Genomic DNA, 27,005 nt, shown 5'->3' on the forward strand with positions numbered 1-27,005 from the left:
ATACATTCTTCAATTATATTATCACAAGCTCTTTTCCCCACAGCCCTGCCTCATTTAGTGCATGGGATGAACCTGCTCGGAGGAGAAATAAGGGCTGAGTAGTAAAAAAGGCTCTTGTCTGTAGAACCTCTGTCTCATCTGTTGCAGAAGCAGGAAGGTGTGTAGAGAATAAAGCAGGAAACTACAGGAAGGGAAAGGAGGGTCTCAAGGTTAAGACAGATGAAGGCTGCCCTAAAGAACTGAAATCTATCCCTGCCTTTGTCATAGAATTCCTCTGTGATGCTGGGCAAGTTGCTTAAACCACATTTTTCATAGATTGTCACTAGTTGTATGGGCCTCATTTTCTGGGTGCCTGACTTGGGACTCTAAGACCTGATTTGCAGAAGTGCTGAACACTCACAGCTGCAACTGAAGTCAGTGGGAGCTGTGCTTCGAACATATGAAATGGTCATTACTCTGAAAAATCAGCTCCTTAGTGTTCATATTGGGCACCTAAAATTAATGGATACTGTTTACTACAATCTTTCTATGCCCCTGTTCCCTATCTTTAAATGGAGCCAATAATACACACTCATCTCATAGGGGAGCTGTGAAAATAATTTTTTTTTGTGAAGCACTCAGATACTAGCTTAATGACCACTACAGAAAAGCCCATGAGGATATTACTAATTCTGTCGGCAGAGCAAGGTTTGAAAGCAGTAAATAAGGCTCAGGGCCACACCCTGAACACCTGGGAGAAAAAAAAATAGTGAATAGCTTGCTCATTAATTGAGCACCACCTGTTCTGTGCACTGAATGAGGCAGTGTTCTTGGGGGGAGGAGAAGGAATAGTGTGTGAAAATACAATTAAAGGTTATCATAATACCTATGTACAAGGGGACAGAATTAAATTTGCATAGGCATTCTTAATTCTGGCATTTCATAACGTTTGAGTGCCTGATTTTGCAAACTTATTAGTGCTATTTTAAGGTAGCTCTTTTGTGTATAATATGCATGTACAGTGCTTAGAATATTGAGACTCCAGATGCTAACATAATGTCAGCAATCACTATAAATGGCTTATTGTTTCAATTAGCATCCGGACCATTAAACCATGGAGATATCTGCAGCTGTAAAGCTCAGAGAACCGCTGCTTGCTATGGGATCACTCCATTAAAAAGAAAGATGGTGTGTAACAGTTTCTTGTACCTATCCTCAGTAAGGAGTCTCTCTGTTGGTTTTAGTAGGAGATAATAAACAACATTCCTTTACACGGTTCCCAAAATATAACCTACAAGAACGCAAAGCTAACGTTGTTACTTTAATTTAATCACCAGGCATTTCTTGAATACAGGCTGATAACCAAGCAGTTATACTGTATTTCCCACAGAATCACATACCAAAATCCATACAAGGCATGCTTTCGCCAAATTCTTTCTTCCCCTCTGTGGTACAAGGCCTTTCAAGTAAAATGACAGCCAGTTGCCACTGTGCTCGAAAATAGTAAAGGTTCGGGTTTATGCATCCGATGAAGTGAGCTGTAGCTTATGCTCAAATAAATTGGTTAGTTTCTAAGGTGCCACAAGTCCTCCTTTTGGGGGGGTTCGTGTAAGCCCGCCACATTCGTGTCCTCCCGCCCCCCCCTTTACAAGCCAAGGCTGAACGATTTCAGCAATGTTGCACTAAAAACGATGCTTTCCAGCGTCAGGGTGCAACGTACCGAGCAACAACAAAATAGGCCGGTGGCTCTGAACTGGGCAGCAGACAATACGCAGGACGCAACTCTGTGCTCACCTTACCCCTCTGCGTCGCGCTCATTGGGGAGTGTAAACCCACCCGCACACGCTCGCCTAGCTGCACGTGTTGTTGCACAGTCTCCAATAAACTGCTGCAAACCTCAGCGCTGAGCGCGGACCAGAAAGAATAAAAGCGACGTGTCCCCCAACATTATTTTTAAAGGCTCTGGCGGCCACGAAGATGACTGGCGTGTGCGCGCGTGTCCCCTGGAGCTAAGCTGGCTGGGTCAGTCAATCAGCGGAGGATCAGCGAGTCTGGGAGGAGAAGCTGGGGGCTGGGCGAGGGAGAAGTGAAAGGCAGAACGCAGAGGAAAGAGAAATAGAAGATTTGGGGCGGTTCACACGACAGCAGCAGCTCTCGGGCTGTGTCCTGCAGCTCCAACCCCGCCAGCTGCTGCTGCAGCAGCGCGAGAGGGCACGTGCGAGCGGTGCTGCCCGAGGGGAAGACACATAGGAAGGGGGCAGGCTTGTTGCTCGTTTTCTCCTTCCTTTTTCATTGTCCCGTGGCTGCGGCCGGCGACCCTCCGGGGCCAAGCGCAGCGGAGACGCGGGGCTGCATCCGCTCCGCTCGGCTCCAGGGAAGCCGAGAAGCGGCACGCCCGGCCCCGGAGCAGCAGGCGAAGTTTCCCTGCAGCGCGTTGCGCGATCCCAAGGGAGCCCGCACCAAGGCTGGGGAGGCAGCTCCCGGGCCAGAGGTGGGAAGCGCTCGAGCAGCCGGCCAGGGGAGGGAGCGCGCTGTCCCCCAGCCCCGCACTTCAGGGGGTGGGGAAAGAAGCCCTGGGCAAAGGGACCTCCCCGCAGGAGAGACTGAAAAGGAGCCAGAGAAGAGGGGGGGGAGGGAAGCGAGAGCCCAAGGAAATTCCCCCTCCTCCCCCACCAGCAGCGACTTTGCGGCTGTCCCGGCTCCGGATCAGGATGCGGCTCCCGATGCTGCTGCTGCTCCCGGAGCTGCTCCTTCTGGTGCCGGCTCAGAAGTTCTCCGCGCTCACGGTAAGGCAGGCGCTCCCCGCAGGTGGGCTTACCAAACAAGACAACCCTCGGAGCTCGCTACTTGCGTCCCGCGGGAGCGAGTGTGAACAGTTTGGGGGCGCGTAGGGCGCCCCCAGAAACCAACAAACCCTGGACCTGGTCTGATCTCTTCCCTTCCTCGGTCAGGCTAATGCGGAGGTTGAATGAAGCGTCCAGGTCTTGGGGGGGGGGGGGTGACTTAGGCTCCAGGTGACGCTGCCCATGTCGGTTCTAACCTGTTCTAGTTCCTGAGATCAAGCCTTCCCAGCCTGTCCTAGGACAAGGGCTGATGGATTGCTGTCTATTTCTGTAACGCGGTGGAGAGAGAAAAGGAGACCCCTTTCCAGCTGACAGTCAGAGATCAGGGAAGCTGACTTTAACCAACGTGGATAAACACAGCACTGCATTTTGTTCACCTTGCCTGTAACACGAGCACTGGTTAGAGAGAGACGCAAGCTGGAGAAACTAAATAAGAAACCTGTTAGTGGATGATTTGGAAGGGTAAAGTGTGCGTGTGAAAATGATTTAGTAGGGCAGTAGCAAGAGAATTCAGCACTCGAGTTTAGCCATAGATCGGGTAGGCATACAGGTTGAATGGTTGCAAGACAGATTTCTTCCCCTTTGCTTGTAATGTGCTAGGTAACAGTGCTGCTGCTGAAATGCTTTTCTGAGTCTCCCTGGGACAAGATAAAGTGATGGTGGGGGAAAGAGGAAATAAAACCTCTCCGTTTTCTTGTATCTATCTTAGATATTGAAAATTCTTCAAGGCTGTCTTTATTTGTGTGTATCGTACAACACAGAACACATAGGTAATACTCCATAAAAATGTACCATTTGCATTTTCCAAGGAAAAAGATTAGCTATTATAGTTAAATGGAAGTTTACTGTGGGTCTCCACAGAGGTTAGTTTAATATTATTGCCTTTCTTATGCTGCAGTGTAATAACGTTGCACTGAAGGCTGCATCTGGAAAGGTGTGGATCATCTTTGGTTGACTATTTATTTTTTTTAATTATAAAGCCCCATGAAACGTCCCTCCTTGGCTATTCTGAGGCCCCTGATGCTAAACATGGGACTATGTATAGGGATGGCTGAGCCAATTCATTAGGATTGCTAAATAAGCCATAATCACTTCTCTAGCCAAGACCTGAGGTTTGCAGCTAATAGCTCAGTTCAGTCTTCTTGTAGAGGTTGCAGTGTTTGCAAAACTATAATTAATGCAATCTGTAGAAATAAAAATATATTCATTAACTATATTTATTCAAGCACTCATTTAGAAACAAAGAGCAGAATACACATTTTCAGGCTAAGTGTTTTGGTAAAGAATATTCAGTTTGGAGGTTTGCAAAGGGAGATGTGTTCTATTTTTATCTTAGACTTTCAGACAATGAGTGTTTCTGTAAGATAGTAAATGTTACATAGTGATATTTTCAGGGGCTTGGGGGTGTTGCTTATACCTGAAATTCTTCATAAGAGAATTGTCTCCCTGTCTAATTTTATTGAAAATTATTTGTAGATTAGAAACTGCTAACTGAAATCACACAGCTCACTCCAGAATTTCATAGTGTGACACTTTTGTAAGCATAGAACACATGAAACCAAGTGGATAATATCCTTTTTACTCTTGGAGTACTATAACACCACTTGGAAAGACTGGTTTTTAAACTGCTCTCTCGTGGTGAGAGGATTTTTGGGAAAAAAAATAGGACAAGGTGATTTTTGGCACTGAATTCCAAGTTTGATTTCAAAAGCACGTTAGAAGTTGAGTTAGTTGGTTACATGAACAAGGTTTACAGAAACCAATACTTTGTTTTCTTTCCTTGGCCCCTTAAACATTTTAAATGATTGTGAATTAGGCTACCAATCTTAGCTGTTCCATGTAACAGAAACTTCTGTTATATAACACCTTGCAGCCCAAAGGATCCTAAAGCATTTTATCACTACATATATATACACTGCCACTGAAATGCAGCCATCTCTGGGGAGATGGATGGTAGCTCTACTGAAGTGGAGGAAGTGAAAGTTTGGCCAAGGAGACTGGGCCAAACCACTGTCTTATAAAAATGTAATATGTCCATACAAGGCAAATATAACTTTGGTTTCACCTGAAAGACCTCCCTCCCCCAAATAAACTGTATGGCACTCAATTTATATACCTTGGAAGGATGAAGAGTTAAGTCAATTCTGATGGCATTTGAACCTGGGCTTCCAGAGGGGAATTGAAGTTTGAAACTTGATGCTTAGGTTTGATCTACACTGGGGCTTCCTCACTGGTGGCAACCAGCTCTGGTATAGCTGCAATAGTGCTAACTTCTGTAGGCAGTGAGCCTAAGCCAGTTCTTCACAGCACTCCCTGTGGATGTGCTCTCAGAGAGCTGGCCAGCAAACATGTCACTGTTTACATTAGAAACCCTTAATCCATAAAGTAGGTAATAAACACCTGGATGCACATAGTCTGCAAACAGAAAATGTTAATCTTGTAAAAATTTCCCATAAAAATAAACCTTGGCTCTTGAGTTTGGTACCACGTGGGGTGGGGGAGTGTTATTCCTACAAAATATTTGGAGACATTCCTTATTAAAATGGAAAGTGAAGCATCACAGCAACGTGTAGCTCAATACTAAATCATCCTGTATTCTTCCTTACAGTCATCTGGCGTGTAGTTCACAGAGTGTATCAATCTGAAAGTTATTTTTCTCTGGTTATGTGTTCTTCATTCCTTATTTCCTAATACATTAGGGAATTGACTTCCCTGAGGTACTAACACAAAGGGGTGCATTTTCATCTCTAACACGTCTCATAAATGTTAATAGGTGTTGTGTGTGTGAATCGAACCTGGGGTATTTGGGTCAAGACGTGAGTGGACGGGAGTGAAGGGAAGTGTGTGTGTGTATAGGTGTTTTTTTACCTGCTGCATCATTCTACAATGCTAGGTTATCTTCCCCTGCATATAGAACACCCATCTCTGTTCCCTGTGGGAAATGAGAGCTGCCCGCCAACAACACAGCTTGGAGAGTAACTAACAGAGGCCAACATTTTCAAAAGTGGCCACAGATTGTAGGTATGTAACCTGACACACCAGGGACCTGAGTTTCTCAAGAGCTGAGTACCAACAATTCAGACTGAACTCAGTAGGAACTGAGTGCGTTCAGCACTTTTGATAATCAAACCTCAGGTGTTTTAGGCAAAAAATCAGAGCATGCAGAATCAGTGGCAAGTTTTAAAAATGTGGCTCCATGGATTGGAAAACTCGCTTTCTCTCATTCAGATTATGAGCAGCTCTAAGGCTCTAGATTTAGAAGAGAACTTGACAATGTTGAGGGTCAATTTTTATGTTTGGATCTGGCAAAATAGGAGTTCTGGGCTTTTTGTTTTAACTTACTTCCCTGGTAGCCCTAGAAGCAGAGCAAAAATTGCTTTCAAACAAGAGTCTATTGTCTGCTTCCATTTAATTAGGAATACATTCTTCAATTAAAATTCCCTTGGGGGGAATTAAAAGCCCAGGGCTTAAATTAAATGGAAAAAATGATTTTGCAAAACTTGAAGTTTCACAAAACCCCAAAGGGAAAAGTTCTAAAGGTTTCACACAACTCATAACTCCAGTGGGTTCGCCAGTCACTGGTAACCAACCTCATTTGTGGCTCCAGTGCTGAGCCACAACTGGCCTCTAGTCATTGTATAACTATGTGGCTTCCTACTGCCTTGACGCTAGCGGCCAAACTGATTTCTAATGTGCACAGGAGTCAAAGACTCCACCACTGCATCCAAAATTATAATCTGGTCCTTAACGTTATTTCAATCCTGCAGAGCTCTTGGCCTGTTCTCATTCTAAGACTGCCTTTGCCAAGGTTGCTCCTGAACTCTTGTCTCCTGTGAAGCATCATGTTGCAATGCCAGCGCGTATGAATAAAGGGGGGGAAATATCTATCATATTAAACCACTGTCAACTACTAGCTGAGCCACTGGGCTGGGGGGAGATTTTTATGAACAAAAGTTGGCAGCAGAACACTTTGGGAAGCTGGGGTGGGAGCTATTTCACAAGTACACTATTTTAGGGGACATCTAGATAAGAAACTGTTGAATGTGGAGGGGCTGTAGCCAATTTAGCTCCCTCTCCCTCTGTCAAACACCACTATACAAAGTCTTTACCATCTAAAAAGAACTAAATAACTTTGTTCTGGAAACAAGTCTATGGAACGACAGATGGGATTCTCCAACTCTTACAGTACATCACTAGAATATTTTCATGATGTATTACTTTTGTTACGGCACATAATATTTATTTAGCATCACAAATCTCATATCTATATCTATACCTATATCTATCTTCTTACTGAAATATATTGGTAGATGAGAGAACAGAACTTGATTGGCATGATTCCAATAAGGGAAGTCACATATTATGGATCTAGGTACTTTTGCATTGAAATACAAAGCTTAATGTACAGTCCATCTTTCTCTAAGTTTAAGTGAGACTTAGATTACTGCACTGATCCTGAACTGAAAACATGGGGCATCTTTTACACTGTTTTTAGAACTATCAGTGCAGCTTCTATCTCAGCTGGAGTTGTGTGTGTGTGTGTGTGTATATTAATAGGATGCAAGTGTTTCTTATTTGAAAACATTTGCATTGCTCCTAATGTACCACGAATATTTAATTTTATGCCCAAAAGACATGCAGAATCATGTTTGTCTTTCAGTCGAATATCAATCTTGGATCCTAGCAGAAAAGAAAATTCTTTTTTGCATCTGGAAAAATCTCTTACTGAAACGTACAGCTCAGCCTGTCAAACGTTTCTTTCATCAGATGCTGAATATTTCAAGGAACAATTGTTTTCTTTTTCTCTGTTGGCACATGCTTTGTGAGTATTCAGTAGCATTTAATGCCCTGGATAGGTTCCACAACACTCACCAGTATAAGATGGACCACTAAGGTAGTTGAGTAGAGGGAAGCTAAACACAGTCAAAGCTTTCCAAGTTAGGGACCCAGTTGAATGGCGCCTACAAAACCCAAATATTTGGAAAAGTTACTTTAATTGTGACTCAAAACCAAGACCATAAATAAAACTGTAAGTGGCTCCAGATCCTAACAGCATTGTTAGAGAAAATGGGCATTGATGCAACAAAGGGCACATCAGTTCCGAAAATAAAACATTCTCAGCAATGCTTCCCTACAATAAACTTTCAAGACACTTCTCATTGTAAAAAAAACAAACAGGGTTATTATTAAAAGGGTCAGAAGAACTTGAGGTTGTGTGTTAGAAGTCACTTTTATGCACGCAGCCAACAAACACAGTCCCATTTAATGTGAAGTGAACAATGTAGATGTCAGGTTGACAGCACACTGGGAGCGTTTTAAAACTGAAAGGGTGGGGGGGACAGAGGGGGTGGTTTACAGGAAAAAAACATACATAGGAAGATACATTTATGAAAGGCCCTCCAGCCCATTTTGCTGCCTTCATTCATTCTTTGCCCTGAGGGGTAGTCCAAGGAGCCATAGCACTAGTATCTAGTATATTCTTTGTAACAGTGGGCAAACCTCCAAAGCTTTGGAGGTTCCGTTCATTTTGGAGGAACATCCAAAAATTTAGATACTTATCCAAAACGTATCTGAACCTCATTGGTTTGGAAATCAGTCTAGAAATCTCTTCAAGCTCTGGCTTGCTCAGGAGTTTGCTAGTGTTTCCAGTATTTTGGCCAGGCCAGAGTTACCACAAGAGCAGCTGTTTTCACGATATTTTGGTACTTCACCTTTCTGTCATGCTCAAGACCTGAAAGTGGAGAGGGGCCTGAAAATTAGTAACCAACCTAGGAAGTCAAGAGAGCTATTTTTGGATTGCAAATGAAGGTTTGAGTTTGGTTCAGGTGTGTCAATTTTTATCTGAAATGCTTCATATGGGCTTGACAGAGCTGTGTGGAGAATGGTAATTGTGTTTCATGAAGGAGTTAGGGATTTCAAAATCTGTTTTTATTCTGATTTGGAACAAAAACTGAAAGTTTTGAAATTCTCTGTGTAGGAAAACTGCAAACATTTGTTTCAAGTCAATCAAAATCTTTCATTTTGATTTAGACTTTTTGATTTTATATTATAATATATAAAATAAAAATGCTTTGCAATGACAAGTAGTTTCAAAACAAAACAAAAAGAAACTTTAACTATCATGTCAGAAGAGGATTTGCAATATTGTCAGAACTTTTTTCTTCTTTTTTTAAGGGGAGGAGGCTCAAAATGAAATTCTAGCAACATTGACCCAATTTTGCAAAAGTGTTTAGATTTCAACAGAATATCCTATTCTAATGGAATATGGTTCCATCAAAGTTTCTCTGACTAGCTCTACTTTCTGACCAGTACCCACCCCTTTCATTTCACTAGCAGAACTGAAAACACCCTCCACATACGGACACTGATTATTGGCTCCAAAAAAGGAAAAAGTTGAGGAAAAGCTTGCAATCTGTTATATGCTGACATTACATGACGTAATAGGTACTAAAGACAAGGAAAGATGACTGAAAATGCAGCAAAAATTTAGAAATATTTGTGTAGATTACAGACTAGCAAACAACCCTAGCTGGCTACAAGATCAATAATGGCTGAAATGGGGGCAAATTCTCAGTGCAGACAAGGCCAGAGAGGCCATGTCTTGGAAGAGAGGCTAGTGGAATCTCCATGCCCATTCATTCCTCGGCCTTGCTGTCAAGGTTGTCCATTAACCATGTCAATTGATTGTTTTGTGTTATGTGGTCAGCTAGTCACTTGGTATTGGTCTGAGTTTCCTGACATCACAGCTCCAAATAATAAATATGCTTCGGAGAAGAATAGGTAACACAGCACCACTCGTTGGCACAGAATAACTAGGGTAAGATTCTTAGTGCCATAGGTGCAATCAGCAGCCTGAAATTTTAATCAGCATTTGGAGAATAGATTTTTATTTTTTTTGCAAACCTTAAACTTAAGTAAATAAACTGATTTAAGACAATTATTTTTAATTTTAGTTTTAAGAGATGAGTTGGTATTTTATCAGCTGATGAAGATTCAAGATAGCAGACACAGAATCATTGCTAGGGCCACAAGGAGCATAAGAACAGCCATACTGCGTCAGACCAAAGGTCCATCTAGCCCAGTATCCGGTCTTCCAGCAGTAGCCAATGCCAGGTACTTCAGAGGAAATGAACAGAACAGGTAATCATCAAGTGATCCATCCCATGTTGCCATTCCCAGCATCTGGCAAACAGAGGATAGTGACACATCCCTGCCCATCCTGGCTAATAGCCATTGATGGACCTATTCTCCATTAATGTATTTTTTTTTTTTTTTTTTGGACCCTGGTATAGTCTTGGCCTTCACGACATCCTCTGGCAAGAAAAACACTGACTGAAGGTTATCCATGCTCGTTCACCCTTGGAATTCCCTAATGTATTGCTCTGCCCAAAAGTTCACTCAGGAATATTTACCTAATATCCACTGCAGTGGTGGGCAACTTGCGGCCTGTCAGGGTAAGCCGCTGGCAGGCCACGAGACAGTTTGTTTACATTGACTGTCCATAGGCATGGCCGCCCGCAGCTCCCAGCGGCCGTGGTTCACTGTTTCCCAACCAATGGAAGCTGTGGGAAGCAGCGGCCAGCACGTCCCTGGTGAGATGGACCAGTGAATCAAAAGCAGAGTAGCAGGCTGCAGCACAAAAGACAAGTGCATCTTGGTGTGAGGCGTGTGTCACTTTTATCAAGGAGGGAGTAATGGGGAGGGGGTTTGGGGGTTAGGCTTAGCAGAAGAATCTGGGGCTCTGTCCATATTCTGGGGGAGTTGAAGAGATGGGCAACACTTTTCTGGATTCACAACCCATTTGACCTTAATCCACATCTGCAAAGAGAAGTGAATTTACCCAGTGCACATGTACTGAACTGTCTCAGTGATGGGAAGGTGCATGTAACCAGTGTAAGCTGAGCCATATTTTCTGAATACTGGATGTACACGTTCAGTTGCCTACATACCAGAAATGCTTTGAGATTGGAATTAAAGTTCTAAAATAGGCGATTTAAAAAAGTAGAATCTTTTTTTAAAGTAAAACCATTGTAATATGTTTAATATAGACTGAACTATGCTTTGTTTGCTTTTCTCATTTCCTGCTGCAATATGAATACATCTATTCTCCTTTTTGAGATTTGGAAGTGAATTTAGTGCTTTTGAAAAAAAAAAAAAGACAGTGTTAAAGCCAGGCATGGCTAAAGAAGATACAATGGAAAGCTTTACTAGACAGCTCCAACAGTTGATTTAAATCCTCCTCAACAGCAGCCCTGCTATTCCAAGTCTCAGATGACAGTTAGACTGCCAAATACACTTTGTTGTGTAATTTTTAATTTAAAAATGCACAAAAAACTAAGATCTTGAGAGCGAAAGCACAAAAATCATTTGTTCCAGGAAACCAAATAGGAATCAGACAGTGCCTCCTAAAGTGTAGGGTTCGTTCATTAGTCTAAATGGGGCCAGATTCCAAACACATTCACACCGGTGGCCACTGTAAATCCAAAGTAACTCCAGTATATCTGGTGTATGGTCTCTGCAGAGTTCTATTTAATGAAATACTGTCCTGATGGACACACGGTGTTGCCCCAATGGTGCTTCATAGTCTTGGTCCAGACAGAATGTGCCAATTACATGTGCTGAGATTATATGTGAGATTAATTATTCTGATCATTTTTTTCAAAGTCACCATTTATCAAATGTTTAGATGAACATTATCCAATCAGTTCTAATTATAGTACATAGACTATAATAAATATTATAAAAACCAGTACCCTTAGAATATGCAGAGGGATTAAAAACACAGAGGACTTTTGTGATTGGAACATACATGTGTATGTGTTATGTTACTTATCTCTGCTATATTTGATAGGATTTCTTTTTGGAGGTAGATGTCAAAGACCTCAGAGACTAAGGATAAAGTCCAAGGGGAGTGTGATTTTTGCACACACCCCTACATTCTAAGACAACATTTCCCCTCTTCTTACCCACTGCCTCCCAATATAGCCAGGTGGTATCACTCATCTAGCATCCTAAAGGGCAGGCAGGTCTCACACATCTTCCTTTGAAGCCAACATCTGTGGCACTTCATGAATCAGCCACTGGAGGGAACCCAAGAACAACATTGATCAGCTCAGTCATCTGTGGGGGGGGGCTAACTGTCAAAATTCCTCTCTCCACAAGGCAATAGGAGTGCCAGAGACACACCTCACTGGGAACCTCAGTGCCCAGTACTTGCACCTCCACTTGCCATCAAGTGGGACACACAAAAGACAGTATCAAAGGAATCTTAAAAATGTGGGATTTCTCTCTTTAAATAGAAGATCTTCTGTAACTTTAGTGCCACGATTCCCCCGAACATGAATCATTTACAGTAATAAGAATGCTAGTGTGGCACAGGAGAATTACGGTCTAAACTGAAAGCGGTCCCTTATACTGTGCTACATTTTGAGGTGTTCAACCTACCGAAGAGGCGTTTGGCTGGCTCGTAAAATGTTTATTGCATGTATCATTTGGCGTTTGTTTTGAAGCATTTACTTACAGGACTTTTAGTGAGCGTGGCAAGAGAACGAGAACTTATTTTCCACACTGCATTTAATAGGGTTATGTTTCAAGCAGCGTCCTCTCGGGAAGGCAGGTTTCAAGCATGTCAAAATTTTTGATGGATTGCAGCCTGAGTGGATTTAGTTGCAAATCTGAACTTTGCACAGGAGGGTTTAACTTTCCATCACTTTTCCAAAGAGGCGTCATAAATTACATTTCTGGAAAAAACAAAGTCTTTTGAAAGTGGAGTTCATCTGGTAAATTCTTCCTCTAAGTTCCCCTTCCCTGTCCTGGCATGCTATGCACTACACAGATAGCGACATAAGCAGATGCTGAAGGACTCTCCAAGCAATGCCTCCGTCATTACCTGATGATAGAACTTCCTAACACAATTGTTGGGCTTAGTCAACATACAAGCATTGACTGAGCTATTTCCTTCGAAAGAGGAAAGGCAAAACTTAATGAGCGCGATTCTCCATTGTCCTGCACCTTGTCCAGTCATTTACATCAGTGCCAAATAGGTGTAAACTACTTCCACCATTCTGATGTGGTAGCATTTTACACCCACTTGGCACTGGAGCACCTGCTCACACAAGGGGCACGGTGACAGAGAATCAGATCAGGCCCTTTAACACTAGATGGCCAGAAGCAGAATTGATATCCAGGTGAAATAGTTTGAATCATCCTGTTATGGATTGGTTTGTGTCCCCCTATGGCTCGGGACAGACCCACAGAGGCAGCACTGTGGAGTTGGAAGTAGGGCTCCCGAATTGGTACAACGAATGGAGAGATTGCTTTTGATTTGTCTGCTGATTTTTGGCAATGCACCCATTTTATTTTCAACTATAAATTAATGCAAATCCCAGTCCTTATTGGTAATAGCCTCATGTCCTGGACAGTGAGGAATTTACAAGAATCCCAGTGGAGGAATGACCGGTGTTGAGGTCCCTTTTTGCAATGAGGAATGCCATTCCAGACTCCACCATGTCACCAACCTCCTGCCAATGATTGATTTCCTCCCTGCTCAAAGCAACAGAGTTGTTTTTTGGCCAAGCCTGTTAGCCACTTCTCTTTATGTCTTTTATACAGAATATGAGGTTACTTTTCCCATTTAGCAGCCATCACTGGTATTTTTATTTCCTGTGATGAAGATTTGCATATAATGTTACTGATGGTGAAATGGATTATACCATACGATAAAGAATTTATTGATGAAATACCTATTGCAGAACTAAATCTAGCCTGAGTCCCTACTAGTGGTAAATCTGCTTGGACTGGAGGGTTCAACAGCTCAAACAGCCTTTAACCTCTAATCCACTGCTGGTCCGCAGCAGGCCAGTGCAGATGAGGTCTAGCCCAGGAGTAGATAGTGGGATCCACTGTTCCAGTTCCTCTTCCAGGCAGCTTTGGTTATTGGGCCTTCTGCAGAGTCCTAGCCAGATTTTAAGGTTGCCATCCATAGAAGAACCTCCAGGCCATGGGGAGGCAGGCAGAGAGGAGTGCAAATTGCCCACAGTGGTAATTTGTCTCCAACAGGTTTGTTACAGAGTACTTGCACAGTGTCTTCTGTAGCCAAAATTGTTGTCTCCTCAAGCCAGAAATTACACCTGCAGCACCAAATGCAGATGCACCCGAATAAAGACCCTCCCAAATCAGCTGGTTGATTTTTTTTGAGAGATTCAGCCCTGTGCAGACGGGTTAGCAAAACGGCTGGACACCAATTAAGTCACATTTCAGGCCTAAGTGGAACATCAGTTTTGCATTAACCTTGAGCTGGCTCCTCTGCACAGGGGCAAATTTCACTCTTGTGTTTTTCCAACTTCTGAGAGCTTGATTTCTCAACCTAATCATTGCATGGATGTGATCTGTCCGATCTCTATGAGAAGTCAGGTATTACTAAAAAGCATATCCCTTGTTCATACAAGGAGCCACAGGCTCCAAAATAACATCTGCTATCCTTTGTTTGTATGTCATCTAATAATATGTATCCAAGAATGCCATCTCCTCTCCAGGACAATGATTCCAAATTTAGGTTTGAGCATACTGTGTGTATATTTCACCTCTACATTGCTATGCAAAGTTTTACTGCTCATTTTGCTTGTCAAGAATGATGGGGAAAAAACCCACAAAAGGCTCAGAGGTTCAGTTCAGCAAAATTCCAGAATTTAAGATTTTTTTTTGGAAGTTTATCCAAATTATGTGAAACATTTTGGTCTAAGAATCTCATAATAGTTTTGATTTGACAGGATTTTGAAAGTATCCAGGTTTTAGCCACATTGGAAATACTGCAGGGGCTGCTGTATTTGGTAGTTGATAAATTTGCAGAGGTATCTGAAATTTAAAAAACTCCCCAATCTCATTCCTCCAAGCAAACAAAAATTCAGATCAGGTTCACTTCCTGATTAGGTTAAGGCAAACATTTAATACTTATTACATTAGCCTGCTTGTCCACCATCCTACATTTCTAATGAGTGGAATACCGTACATTGTTTTAATATCTGGGACAATACAATGTACAGTACCATGAGTCATATTGTAGGAATAGCCAAAAGTTTCTCTGTTTGCCTGCCTGCAAAATATATCATCCCTTGAAAGCTAGTTTGTCTCTCTAATACCCAGGGGGTGAGGAAGCTCCAAAGTGAGGTTTGTTTTACAACTGTGGCAGGAAAGAACATTTGTTTAATACAAGCAAGAAGCAATTAAAAGCTTTCATTAAAATTAGATGGGTACAAATAGGTCTAACCACAGGTGAAAACTCATTACTTTCATTAGACTGCGGTTAAATGAGTGTCATGCAGATGCTAGGTTCAGTCCCCCGAGGGGAACTTTGTATAAAACAGAGGGACATACATGGAAAAGAGCATGTTTGATGGATGGAAAACCTGAGTGAAATGTCAAGTCGTCAGCGTTTAAGAGGTCATAGTTCATATTCCATAGCTAGTCTCTGGCATGCAGGATGTGTTCTCAGGAAGAACCCTGAAGCAATCAGTGTTAGGCAGAGGGAAAGCAGGTGTGCTACTCCACTCATGTTTGAGAAAGGGAGTGCTAAGCTAATATTTACTTCCAGTGCTTGGCCTTTCTTGTTCTGAATTGCTTCATGATTTTTAAAGCTATTTGCATTTTTTAAACCTTTTTTTGCCAATGATATTGCAATTTACTGTAGCTACATATAGAAGGTTTTGCAGATGACTAATAGTCTTTTTTCAGTACTTTGTAATTATAATGTGGCCTGAAGATCTCGTATATAAACACATGCACACACCATCCTGTATTCTCAACTTGGATATTGTTCAAGACCTGCTGGTGTTTTGTGCCATGCATGTGAATGCCGCTTAGAAAGCAGCTGTGTCTAAAGTAGGAATTCTTCAACAGTCCATTAATGGGCAGTGGCCTTTTCAGAGGAATTACAGATGGAGATACTTAAACTTAAGTGAGTGCTGTAGAGTTTACACCATTGCAATGAAAATTGTTTGAGCTCCTTCCTTTTGTTTAGAATGGACTCAGCAAAACTTTTACATTAGAACCGGCATTCTTTGCGTATCCCAAATGCCCATGGAGGTCAATGAGAGTTTGGTGTGTGCAAACCCTGCACAACCAGTCCTCTGAAATGCAACCATCTAACCATATACTTCTGGATGATGGAAGCTGTCCATTTGGTAATTAACTGACATCTGAAAGCAGATAAACTTGTGAGATGATGTAGTTTTTTCCTCAGCATCAGCTCATCTTAGAGTAACTCTGCAAAGATATTAGAATCTGTAATTCAAATTGGCCTTGATATGAGAATTGTTCAAATGGACTGAGAATTAGCTGAATCAAAAGATTGTAAGTAAAAGCAAATGGCAACACTTCTGATTTTTGGGCAGGGGGTAAGTCCTGGGGTGAGGAACTGAAAAGCATAGTCATTACATTTGCAGGGTGTTACTAAGCTGGTGTGTTGGAAAGCATAGGGGACAATTTCCTGGTGCAAGTGCTAGAGGAGCCAACTAGGGGGGGAGCTTTTCTTGACCTGCTGCTCACAAACCGGGAAGAATTAGTAGGGGAAGCAAAAGTGGATGGGAATCTGGGAGGCAGTGACCATGAGTTGGTTGAGTTCAGGATCCTGTCACAGGGAAGAAAGGTAAGCAGCAGGATACGGACCCTGGACTTCAGGAAAGCAGACTTCGACTCCCTCAGGGAACAGATGGGTGGGATCCCCTGGGGGACTAACATGAAGGGGAAAGGAGTCCAGGAGAGCTGGCTGTATTTCAGCCCTGTTGAGGTTACAGGGACAAACCATCCCGATGTGTCGAAAGAATAGTAAATATGGCAGGCGACCAGCTTGGCTTAACGGTGAAATCCTAGCGGATCTTAAGCATAAAAAAGAAGCTTACAAGAAGTGGAAGGTTGGACATATGACCAGGGAAGAGTATAAAAATATTGCTCGGGCATGTAGGAATGAAATTAGGAGGGCCAAATCGCACCTGGAGCTGCAGCTAGCCAGAGATGTTAAGAGTAACAAGAAGGGTTTCTTCAGGTATGTTGGCAACAAGAAGAAAGCCAAGGAAAGTGTGGGCCCCTTAATGAATGAGGGAGGCAACCTAGTGACAGAGGATGTGGAAAAAGCTAATGTACTCAATGCTTTTTTTGCCTCTGTCTTCACGAACAAGGTCAGCTCCCAGACTGCTACGCTGGGCATCACAACATGGGGAATAGATGGCCAGCCCTCTGTGGAGAAAGAGGTGGTTAGGGACTATTTAGAAATGCTGGACGTGCACAAGTCCATGGGGCCGGACGAGTTGCATCCGAGAGTGCTAAAGGAACTGGAGGCTGTGATTGCAGAGCCATTGGCCATTATCTTTGAAAACTTGTGGCGAATGGGGGAAGTCCCGGATGACTGGAAAAAGGCTAATATAGTGCCAATCTTTAAAAAAGGGAAGAAGGAGGATCCTGGGAACTACAGGCCAGTCAGCCTCACTTCAGTCCCCGGAAAAATCATGGAGCAGGTCCTCAAAGAATCAATCCTGAAGCACTTACATGAGAGGAAAGTGATCAGGAACAGTCAGCATGGATTCACCAAGGGAAGGTCATGCCTGACTAATCTAATCGCCTTCTATGATGAGATTACTGGTTCTGTGGATGAAGGGAAAGCAGTGGATGTATTGTATCTTGACTTTAGCAAAGCTTTTGACACTGTCTCCCACAGTATTCTTGTCAGCAAGTTAAAGAAGTATGGGCTGGATGAATGCACTGTAAGGTGGGTAGAAAGTTGGCTAGATTGTCGGGCTCAATGGGTAGTGATCAATGTCTCCATGTCTAGTTGGCAGCCGGTGTCAAGTGGAGTGCTGCAGGGGTCGGTCCTGGGGCCGGTTTTGTTCAATATCTTCATAAATGATCTGGAGTATGGTGTGGATTGCACTCTCAGCAAATTTGCAGATGATACTAAACTGGGAGGATTGGTAGATACGCTGGAGGGCAGGGATAGGATACAGAGGGACCTAGACAAATTGGAGGATTGGGCCAAAAGAAATCTGATGAGGTTCAATAAGGATAAGTGCAGGGTCCTGCACTTAGGACGGAAGAACCCAATGCACAGCTACAGACTAGGGACCGAATGGCTAGGCAGCAGTTCTGCGGAAAAGGACCTAGGGGTGACAGTGGACAAGAAGCTGGATATGAGTCAACAGTGTGCCCTTGTTGCCAAGAAGGCCAATGGCATTTTGGGATGTATAAGTAGGGGCATAGCGAGCAGATCGAGGGACGTGATCGTCCCCCTCTATTCGACATTGGTGAGGCCTCATCTGGAGTAGTGTGTCCAGTTTTGGGCCCCACACTACAAGAAGGATGTGGATAAATTGGAGAGAGTCCAGCGAAGGGCAACAAAAATGATTAGGGGTCTGGAACACATGACTTATGAGGAGAGGCTGAGGGAACTGGGATTGTTTAGTCTGCGGAAGAGAAGAATGAGGGGGGATTTGATAACTGCTTTCAACTACCTGAGAGGTGGTTCCAGAGAGGATGGTTCTAGACTATTCTCAGTGGTGGAAGAGGACAGGACAAGGCGTAATGGTCTCAAGTTGCAGTGGGGGAGGTTTAGGTTGGATATTAGGAAAAACTTTTTCACTAGGAGGGTGGTGAAACACTGGAATGCGTTGCCTAGGGAGGTGGTGGAATCTCCTTCCTTAGAAGTTTTTAAGGTCAGGCTTGACAAAGCCCTGGCTGGGATGATTTAATTGGGGATGGGTCCTGCTTTTGAGCAGGGGGTTGGACTAGATGACCTCCTGAGGTCCCTTCCAACCCTGATATTCTATGATTCTATGTTCCAAATACTAGCAAGGAGAAAGAACAATTTTAGAATGGACTTTGAATTGTATGAGATATGGGAAGGGGAAAAAAATAAAAGAAAAATAAGTTAAAGATGGAGATACTCCTAGTAAGTCATCAGAGGAGAAATATCCAAAGAGACATTTAGTTGGAAGGAGACACCTGGAAAGTGGTAATGCTGAAAGAAAGAGACTAAAGAATGACAATGGACAGCAATTTTGATATGAGCTTCTAATGATATCAGCTGGGAAAAAAACCCCAGAGCAAATGTGGGCTATTTAGGCAGTAGTGTCAGGTAACAGTGTCAGGAGGTGATAGCCCTTCTATTATTAATTATATACACGCATTGATAAGACTGTACGTGGCATAATGCAGTCAGTTTTGTCACCTCTTTACTAGAAAAATTGACAAGCAGAGGAGAATTGAAAGAGGAGAGCACAGAAATTATTAAGCATATGGAAGGGTTGGCTTTTGATGAAGGAGTAAACCAACTAAATATGTGTAACCTGTTTAAACAACTCACACCTAAAGAAAGACATTTGTGATATTGAAAAAAAAATGAGGAGTCCTTGCGGCACCTTAGAGATTAACAAATTTATTTGGGCCTAAGCTTTTGGGGGCTATAACCCACTTCATAAGATGCATGGAGTGGAAAATACAGTAAGCAGGTATGAATGTACAGCACATGAAAAGATCGGAGTTGTCTTACCAAGTGGGGGGTGTCAGTGCTAACGAGGCCAATTCAGTTAGGGTGGATGTAGCCCATTCCCAACAGCTGACAAGAAGAGGTGAATATCAACAGAGGGAAAATTAATTTCTAGCATTGACAAGGTCTTTACCAGTCTCTGTGTATTATGTAAAATATAGTTGGTGGGTCTACTCACACTCATTTTCTGGAACAAAATAGAAACCTGATATCAGCCTCCTGTACTTAGATAGCTGTGAGACAATATTAGTCAACAACAAAATACTAGTCTGGCATGTACTGTATGGAAGAAGGAATCAGACTCCTTCACCTTGCTCTGTAGACTGGCATTAATATCCCGAAATTATTGATGTCCAGTGAAATACACTTTGTTTAACTCCATTCTTATATCATGTTAATATTTATCATGCGGTTGTAAACAAATAAAAGGAAATTCAATTGGTTTTCTTTTGAAATGATAGACAAACTCCAGTCTGATGAAACGACACTTGAGAATCTACCTTTCCTTCTATAATACAAATGCAGCTTACTCTACTGCTGCCCAGAGGGCCCAGATTCCACTTCCATTAAAGCCATGACTTCTAAGTTGCCCAGCCCAACTTTCAATGAAGAGCCCATTGTTGACCCCAACAGCAATGGCAGTGTGTCTTTTGGGTCATTGCCTGGCACACTTAAATTCAGGCGTGGCCATGTGTGTGCTTCAGAGTATACTGTCCACCCCAAATATTGTGAAACATGAGGTTGGTAGCTTGAGACAGAGAACAAGGGATGCTGACCTCCCAGGTAGAGCTCTTCAAAGTAAGGAAGCTGTGAAAAGAGGGGAGAGAACAGGGTCTATTGAAGGGGAAGAAGAGAGTAGCAGCCAGCCACCCCAAAACTTTGGAAGAAAGCAATCCAGGTCTTATTTTTTTCCAAAGAAGCCTGCTCATCCATAAATAAAATGAACTGATTTTTATAGAGTTTTCTTCCTAAAGTCAAACTATTACAAGTTCTTTATATTATATCAAAACTATATTAATTTCCCTAACATAAAACTTAGTTAACTTAAAGCTAAGATTGCGCAATCGTATTACATATCAATGCAATAACTAAAAAATATCAAGGAAATGACCAGTTAAAGCATCACAAACACTCAAGCAACAGCTGTTCTCCCAAAACTCCCTTATGCCCAAGCACACTCAAGACTCCTTAGTTCCATGACAAACTCCATTTTCAAACCCACTTACAACCAGCTCAGATGCAGCCATCCATTTCATGGCAATCCCACCCAAATGCATATCCTGCAATCCAGTCTGACCTAAATTAAGATATTGGGCCGACTTCTCATCAGAAGTCCTTTGAATTCAATGGAGCGATGCCGATTTATACCAGATGAGAATACAATCTGTGGTCTAAAGGCATTGATGTATGTGTAACAGTCAGCTTTAAGGTGTTGCATCTCCCACAGCTTGCTTTCCCTCTGCAACTGTACAATGCACGGAAATAACTAACAGTACATTATTTAATCTAGCAATGTAAATGTTTCTCAGGTCAATTTACTTGACACTATAATCGGTGGAATCATGAAATAGAATAAGGGAAAAGTCTGTTACTCCAAGGGTGACTCATTTTGTACTTGAAGCTCACCTCCATGAGAGCTTTGGCCTTTCCTATCACAGATATTGTTAGGGCTGATGGTTGCTTTGCCTCTCTCAAACAGCTGTACAGCATATGCTGTATTTCTGAAAGATATTAATTTTTTGCACAGCTTGCATGTCAAAGGTGAACCCTTGCACTGTTGTCTGTGCATCTTCCAGCTACAGTAGGAGCTGTGCCATGTGAATCCATTTAACTGCTATACTGAAACAGAGCTTTTCAACAGTGCTGCCGCTTGAATCAAACAGAGGCAGGTGTAGACTGACGGAGAATCCAGATGTTATCCCTCCCCCTCTCACCACCTCATAAAATTTAAATCCAGTAATTTGTAACCCTTACGATCATATACGGTCATCATTCAAAGCCATTATGGAGTGTATCCTGCCCCTGCCTCTCTGTGGCTATGGAAGCTGCCTACTGGCAGCAGATCCAACGCAGGCCTACTGTGCAAAGTAGGTGCTGAATATGGGGGAGTGCACATGCTCTGTAGACACAGAGCTCGGCTCCTCCAGGTCCTCCTGAATGCCCAAATACAGAGGATGAGCTAGGACAGGGACAGAGCCAGCCCTGTGAGAGATGGGTCTGGGTCCAGAGGACCTTTTGCTAATGGACCCTCCTGTTCTTCCCTTTCCCACTTGCATAGATCTTGATATCCTTATCCCCTGCTCCATGCAGGGGGTACACTGGGTCTGTGGAGGCTACTGAAGCTGCAGTAGTGGCCAGAGCAGCTCTGTAGCCATGTTAGGGACTGCATGCATGTCAACAACAGTTCATAGGAATAAAAAAGGATAGATCTGAATGAATGGGCATGGATACACGATTCTGACCCTTCGCCAGAAGGAGATCATGAATGACTGCCACCAGAGCATTTCTGTCCCCTACACAGGCCTAAAGCCAACTCACGGAACTGAAGCAAATCCACGGTATTGCAGGAGCTCCTTTGCCACTCCCTGCTCACTTCACTACCTAGTTTTGAATTACTTCTATTCATCAGGGAGCCAGAGGAAATGGAGTTGATTATGAGGATGCTTCTCTTGTCCAAGAGAATTGTCTGTCAAAAGATCCGTGAGACCTTTACCTGAAATACAGTGAGACAAAGCCACGGACATCTGCCATGGAATGGACTGAGCAGAGAGAGGGGGAGGGAGGGAGGGAGGAGTCATTTTAGGTGTCAAAAATACATACATACATACATACTTGAAGGATCAAAGAGTTTCACAAGAAAAACACATTTTAATTAAAATCATATACAAGATATCCATCTACCCTGGAGCTCTTTGGGGAAAAAAAAAAAGTTCACCTCTTGTTCAAATCCTGTACATGCATGATATACTCTCTTTGCTGTTTTAAACTAATCCTCTACTTTCCTGGATAAGAGGCTTTTTATTGTCCAGAGTTTAAGCATAATTGTCTCAACAACATAACAAATAGAATCTCTACCAACCAAACTGACTAGGTGGACAGGTAAATGTTTTCTTTAATGATAACAATTACATAAAACTACAGCATCAGAAACCAGATGATCATAAATGCATTGTGAACATTTTTCAAAATAGAAGACACTAGATAAGCTGGGCACACAAAGCACCTGAAGAGAAGTTCACTAGCGAAATCAATAATGGCATAGTATTGAGTATCTGTCAATTTACAGCACAAGCATCTTCCAATTAAAGGTCAAAGCCTGGTTCCTTTTTCTAAATGCAAACAAGCTTTGAACAGGGAAGAAACAAAATGTGGACAATTTTTTTTTAAAAAGCAGCATTTTCTTGAAAAAATGTGTCAAAATGGTCTTTTTTGAAATATGAAGAAAATTTAATTTGAAAATTTCCCACCAGTTTTGAAATCTGCTGAAAAAAGTAAGCCCATAATGTTGGTATTCTTCAAAAAAATAAAATAAAAATTATGTATATTGTACTGCACCCTGTAAAGTACAATCACTAAGTGTTTGTTTTAGGGCTAGTCATAAAAGGGGGGAATTTTTTTTTTAAGTTTACATTTTTTCCTCAAATTTCAACCAGCCTCATTATTTTTCATGTTTAATGTAACAAATGGACACATAGGCTACTCGTAGTTGTGTGTGTGGTTTTGTGGTAGATCAGTTACTGCAACTACATACTAGTTAATATACTTAGAAAAGTTTCATGAACTCAGACTAGTTTTGTGAACCTTTTCAGTTCAAAAAGTACTCCCAAAAATCTGCAAACCATCTTGTGTCAGTAGCAAAGCAGAACTCACTGCCAGCACGGATAGTGTTGCCTTTGGTTTTTCCCCAATTATTCTCCTTTACTACCTTCAGAGTATTCATCCAAAGTTTGATTCATGCTACCATACTGGTTTTGGATAAAACAAAGATAAGAAGTTTCTCTTCCTCGGATAATGGATTTAGCAGATGGCATAGACTTTGTTCTTTAAAAGCCAGTATGTTGAGACCATCCATACATGCACTTCAGTAGCCTCCATTTCTGAGATTTGGGGCCAGTTTTTCAAAGCTCTGTGCAGTGTGAGCGACACTCAGAAGGCGCATTCAGCTGATATGTAGGTAAAAATCTCACTATTTTGCATGTAATCTAGAGGGCTCTGTGAATAAGCAGGACTTTGTGCAGGCAGTTACCGGTCTTACATGTGCAGATGAATATTTGTGTGCATAGTTGTGGGAGTTTGCCCAAACTTCAGGTGTACATAATATTTGCATGGTTCTGCCGTTATGCAGAGTTGAAAAGTCTGGCCTTTGATATTATTTGTTAGTATTATTCTCATGATCTTAAAAGGGCACTTTTTGCTTGTTAATCATGGTATATAACATGATTATCAAATAAGACATTGGTACTTTAGTCTGCACCCTATCCTCCATTATTTACTTATTTCCTTGGTTGCAGTTCAAGATGTATAGTGTAGGATTATTGTGCACTCTGCATCCATTGGCTGAAACGAGTGAAATAAGGTTTTATTAACCTAGTGTAAACAAGATACTGGTGGCCACTGGCATACCAGTGTTTTAGCTACTGATGTCCACACCAGTTTTGAGCAGGGTTAGGCAATGTAGTGATTAAAATGCTAGCAGACTGCCTGCTTTAGTACTCCTGCCCTTGCTCCTGTCAGTGAAGCTGCAACAAAATCATCCATAGTGTAACACCAACGGTTTTAGTAGATTTACACCAGATGAATTTGGTCCAAGATATTGGACAAAGCTACACAGTTATGGGCCAGATCCTCAGCTGCACTAAAAAGTGGAGGTGGGGGAAGAAAGCCACCTTTACTTTCTCCTGAGTCTTGGGATAACAGGGGTCAAAATGGCCCCTGGCATATTTCAGAACAGCCCACGGACTTCTCTAAATTATTCCAGATGCAGGATTCCTAAAGATACTGGTCTCCTGGGTGAAGACTGACCTGAGTGCCCCTGCCGGCAACACCCCCTCCCCCAATAAATGCTTCCCCTGCCACGCACGCAGAACACAGCCCTTTATGAAAAGCAGTGCTGCCTGTCAGTCTGGTTCTGCCTGCTCCCCACAACCTTTGGGGTCCACAAAGGATAAGAGACAGAGCAGTCCCTGCACTCCCTGCAGCACAAAGACTGCAATTCTTCCCGCACAAAAAGATTGGTCTTCCCACCGAATCAGTCCTAAGCTTTTAACCAATAGTATAAACTACAGATAAATAGCACGAATGGGAAAATCCACTCCTGTGAAATAAAACCTTTCCCTTCCACTTTCACCCCTGCAAGCATTTGCCCCAAACTTGATAGAATCTCTCTTGACATTTTAAAAGGTTCTGTTAACTTGTAAACATTATTTCTTATTTTTATACTTCTCTGCACTTCCAGGGTCAGGTCTGGACTAGCAGTAGAAATGCTGTTAGAGAGGCTGTCCTGCTCCAAGTGTATAGACCCAAAACTTTTTTTTTCTTCTTTTTTTTTTGGTAGTTTGGATACAATGTGGTAATGACGCAGATTTTTTGCTCTTAAAGAAATGAAACCTCTGAGCTGCTTCTTCTATCACTAATGCAAAGGTTGTTTCACTGAATTCAGATCCCTTTTCTCTTCCCACTTTAGCCTCCGGGATCATTTTTGGGGCTTGTGGCTACAGATTATGGGGTTAGATTCTCCACTGATTTGCACCTTGAGTAGTCATTTATACCAATGCAAAGACACTGGCTGACACCACTACCCCAAGCAGAGTTTTGATCCTAGAAAGAAAGAAGGGACAGAGACTACATGAAGGCCACAGTGGCTTCACTTCTGATTTTCCATGGAAGGTGTTCAGATACTGTGGTGGTGGGCGGCATCCGTATTAACCTCTAAGATACTAACTTTGTACCCACTTTGTAAAGCTATAGGGGACAGCACAACATGCAGGATAATGGAGAATCTAGATTTATTTTTATATCACATTTAATTTGGGCAATCTGAAAGTGCTTTATTATTCATTTCATTACTGAGTGAGGACACTTTGCTTAGAGTGGTACATGCATACAAAAGGATGCAATGCCAAACTTAAGGAGCTCAAAATCAAACAAAGATAAAACAATTCATATAAATGTGCACGACCTGAGAGCAAGCACTTAAAAAAATTCTTATGGCATGCATACAAAACCTGTTGAGCAGTGTTTCTCTACCTTTTTGCGCTGGCAACTCCCTTTGGACTTAAAGTGGTGACCTCCCCCCAGAATTGCAACCCTTTACCGTAAGCTTGGGATAAGGGGCGTTAGCCCCCCCCCCCCAGGTTTGGAACACAGGGCTCTGTGCTTCAGCCCCCCTCGGGGCACGGGGCTGAAACATGTACATTAAGCTTTACAGGTGCCCCTGTAGCGAGGAGTCCTAGGCAATTGCCCTGCTTCCTACCCCTTAATGCCAGCCCTGCTTGTGACCCCCCCAAACCTCTCCTGTGACCCCCCTGGAGGTTGCAATCTCCAGGTTGAGAAACACTGCTGGATAGGAATCACTGATTCAGTGCTGGAATTCATCCACATCTCGGATGGAAGGCTGTAGCCACTTGTTGAGAATAGTCAATTGCATGCTCCAGCCTAATCAATTTCTGTAGCTAAAAAGCACAAGTCTTTGAGGGACCCTGCATTCCAAGGACCATATTTCTAAGGTACCTGTCACTGTACTGTTGAGCCATCTTAACGTTCATGACCATACCCAACGTGCTAGCTAGCATTCAAACAAGGCTCACCCTTCCACAGTTTTATCTGACATAAGCAGTGACCTACAGCAGGAAATGAATAGCTACTCTCCTCTCTTTGCAAGCTGCCCATTGGCTCCACATCCTGCTTTTCAGTTCAAGTGAATGGTCAAAGGCAATAGAGTCTTATAAATGCCTGGTGGGTTGCCATAATCAGAGAAGCTGCAGGCAGGAGGTGACCTTGTATATGTTTTATCTTATATGTGTGATGCGTAGTGGTGGCATGGGCAGGATAGATAGTCTGTGTACTGTGCCTAACGCTTCAGAAAGCCTAGGGCCAGCCTTGTCAGCATTGCTACAGAGAAGCTTTTCAAGCTGGGAAATGAAGACAAAAATGACAGGAAACACATACATACAACTTACAAAAAAAACAATTGCTTTGAAAATTTTCTTCCCGTGATTGCCTGAGAGGGACAAATTTCCAAGATCTTGAAAGTCCTCCCCAGCAGTATCTGGAGGACCACAAGCCTCTCCAGGGAAGCCTAAACTTGCAGACTCACTGAAAGATTGAATTTCATACTCACAGCTGCACTAGTGAAACAAAGTATTCTTGCCAGCACTGTCTTTTGTGAGACAACAATATGATTTATCAAGACCACTTCCTCCACCACCAAAACAAGAAAATAAAAATATAACGAAAGAAATCCTTTCCAACTTCTTGGCTTATACTCTGAAAAATATATTTTCCCACATTTGGTCTTAGATTTTCTTCTTTTTTTTCCCTGTCCTCCACAAGTAACTCTTGATATAAAACGTATTTGTATATTGATTCGGATTAACTATCAGCAGATCTGGCAGTAAAGATGGCACAAACTCAGATCCAGTTTCAGAATTTGT

General features: G+C 42.5%; 1 protein-coding gene across 2 annotated transcripts in view; it reads left to right on the forward strand.

Annotated features, from left to right (window-relative positions):
• Positions 1-1,948: 1,948 nt before the first annotated feature.
• Positions 1,949-27,005, forward strand: part of SMOC2 (SPARC related modular calcium binding 2) — a 175,490-nt gene continuing 150,433 nt past the window's right edge. The window contains exon 1 of one of the 2 annotated variants that reach the window (XM_073335247.1): positions 1,949-2,765. In XM_073335247.1, the coding sequence (XP_073191348.1) occupies positions 2,691-2,765 (75 nt within the window). In that variant the 5' untranslated portion in view covers positions 1,949-2,690. The remainder of the gene's footprint in view (positions 2,766-27,005) is intronic. The other variant, XM_073335246.2, reaches the window with a different exon arrangement.

The sequence above is a fragment of the Lepidochelys kempii genome, chromosome 3 (genome assembly GCF_965140285.1).
Source record: "Lepidochelys kempii isolate rLepKem1 chromosome 3, rLepKem1.hap1, whole genome shotgun sequence".
Taxonomy (NCBI): Eukaryota; Metazoa; Chordata; order Testudines; family Cheloniidae; genus Lepidochelys; species Lepidochelys kempii.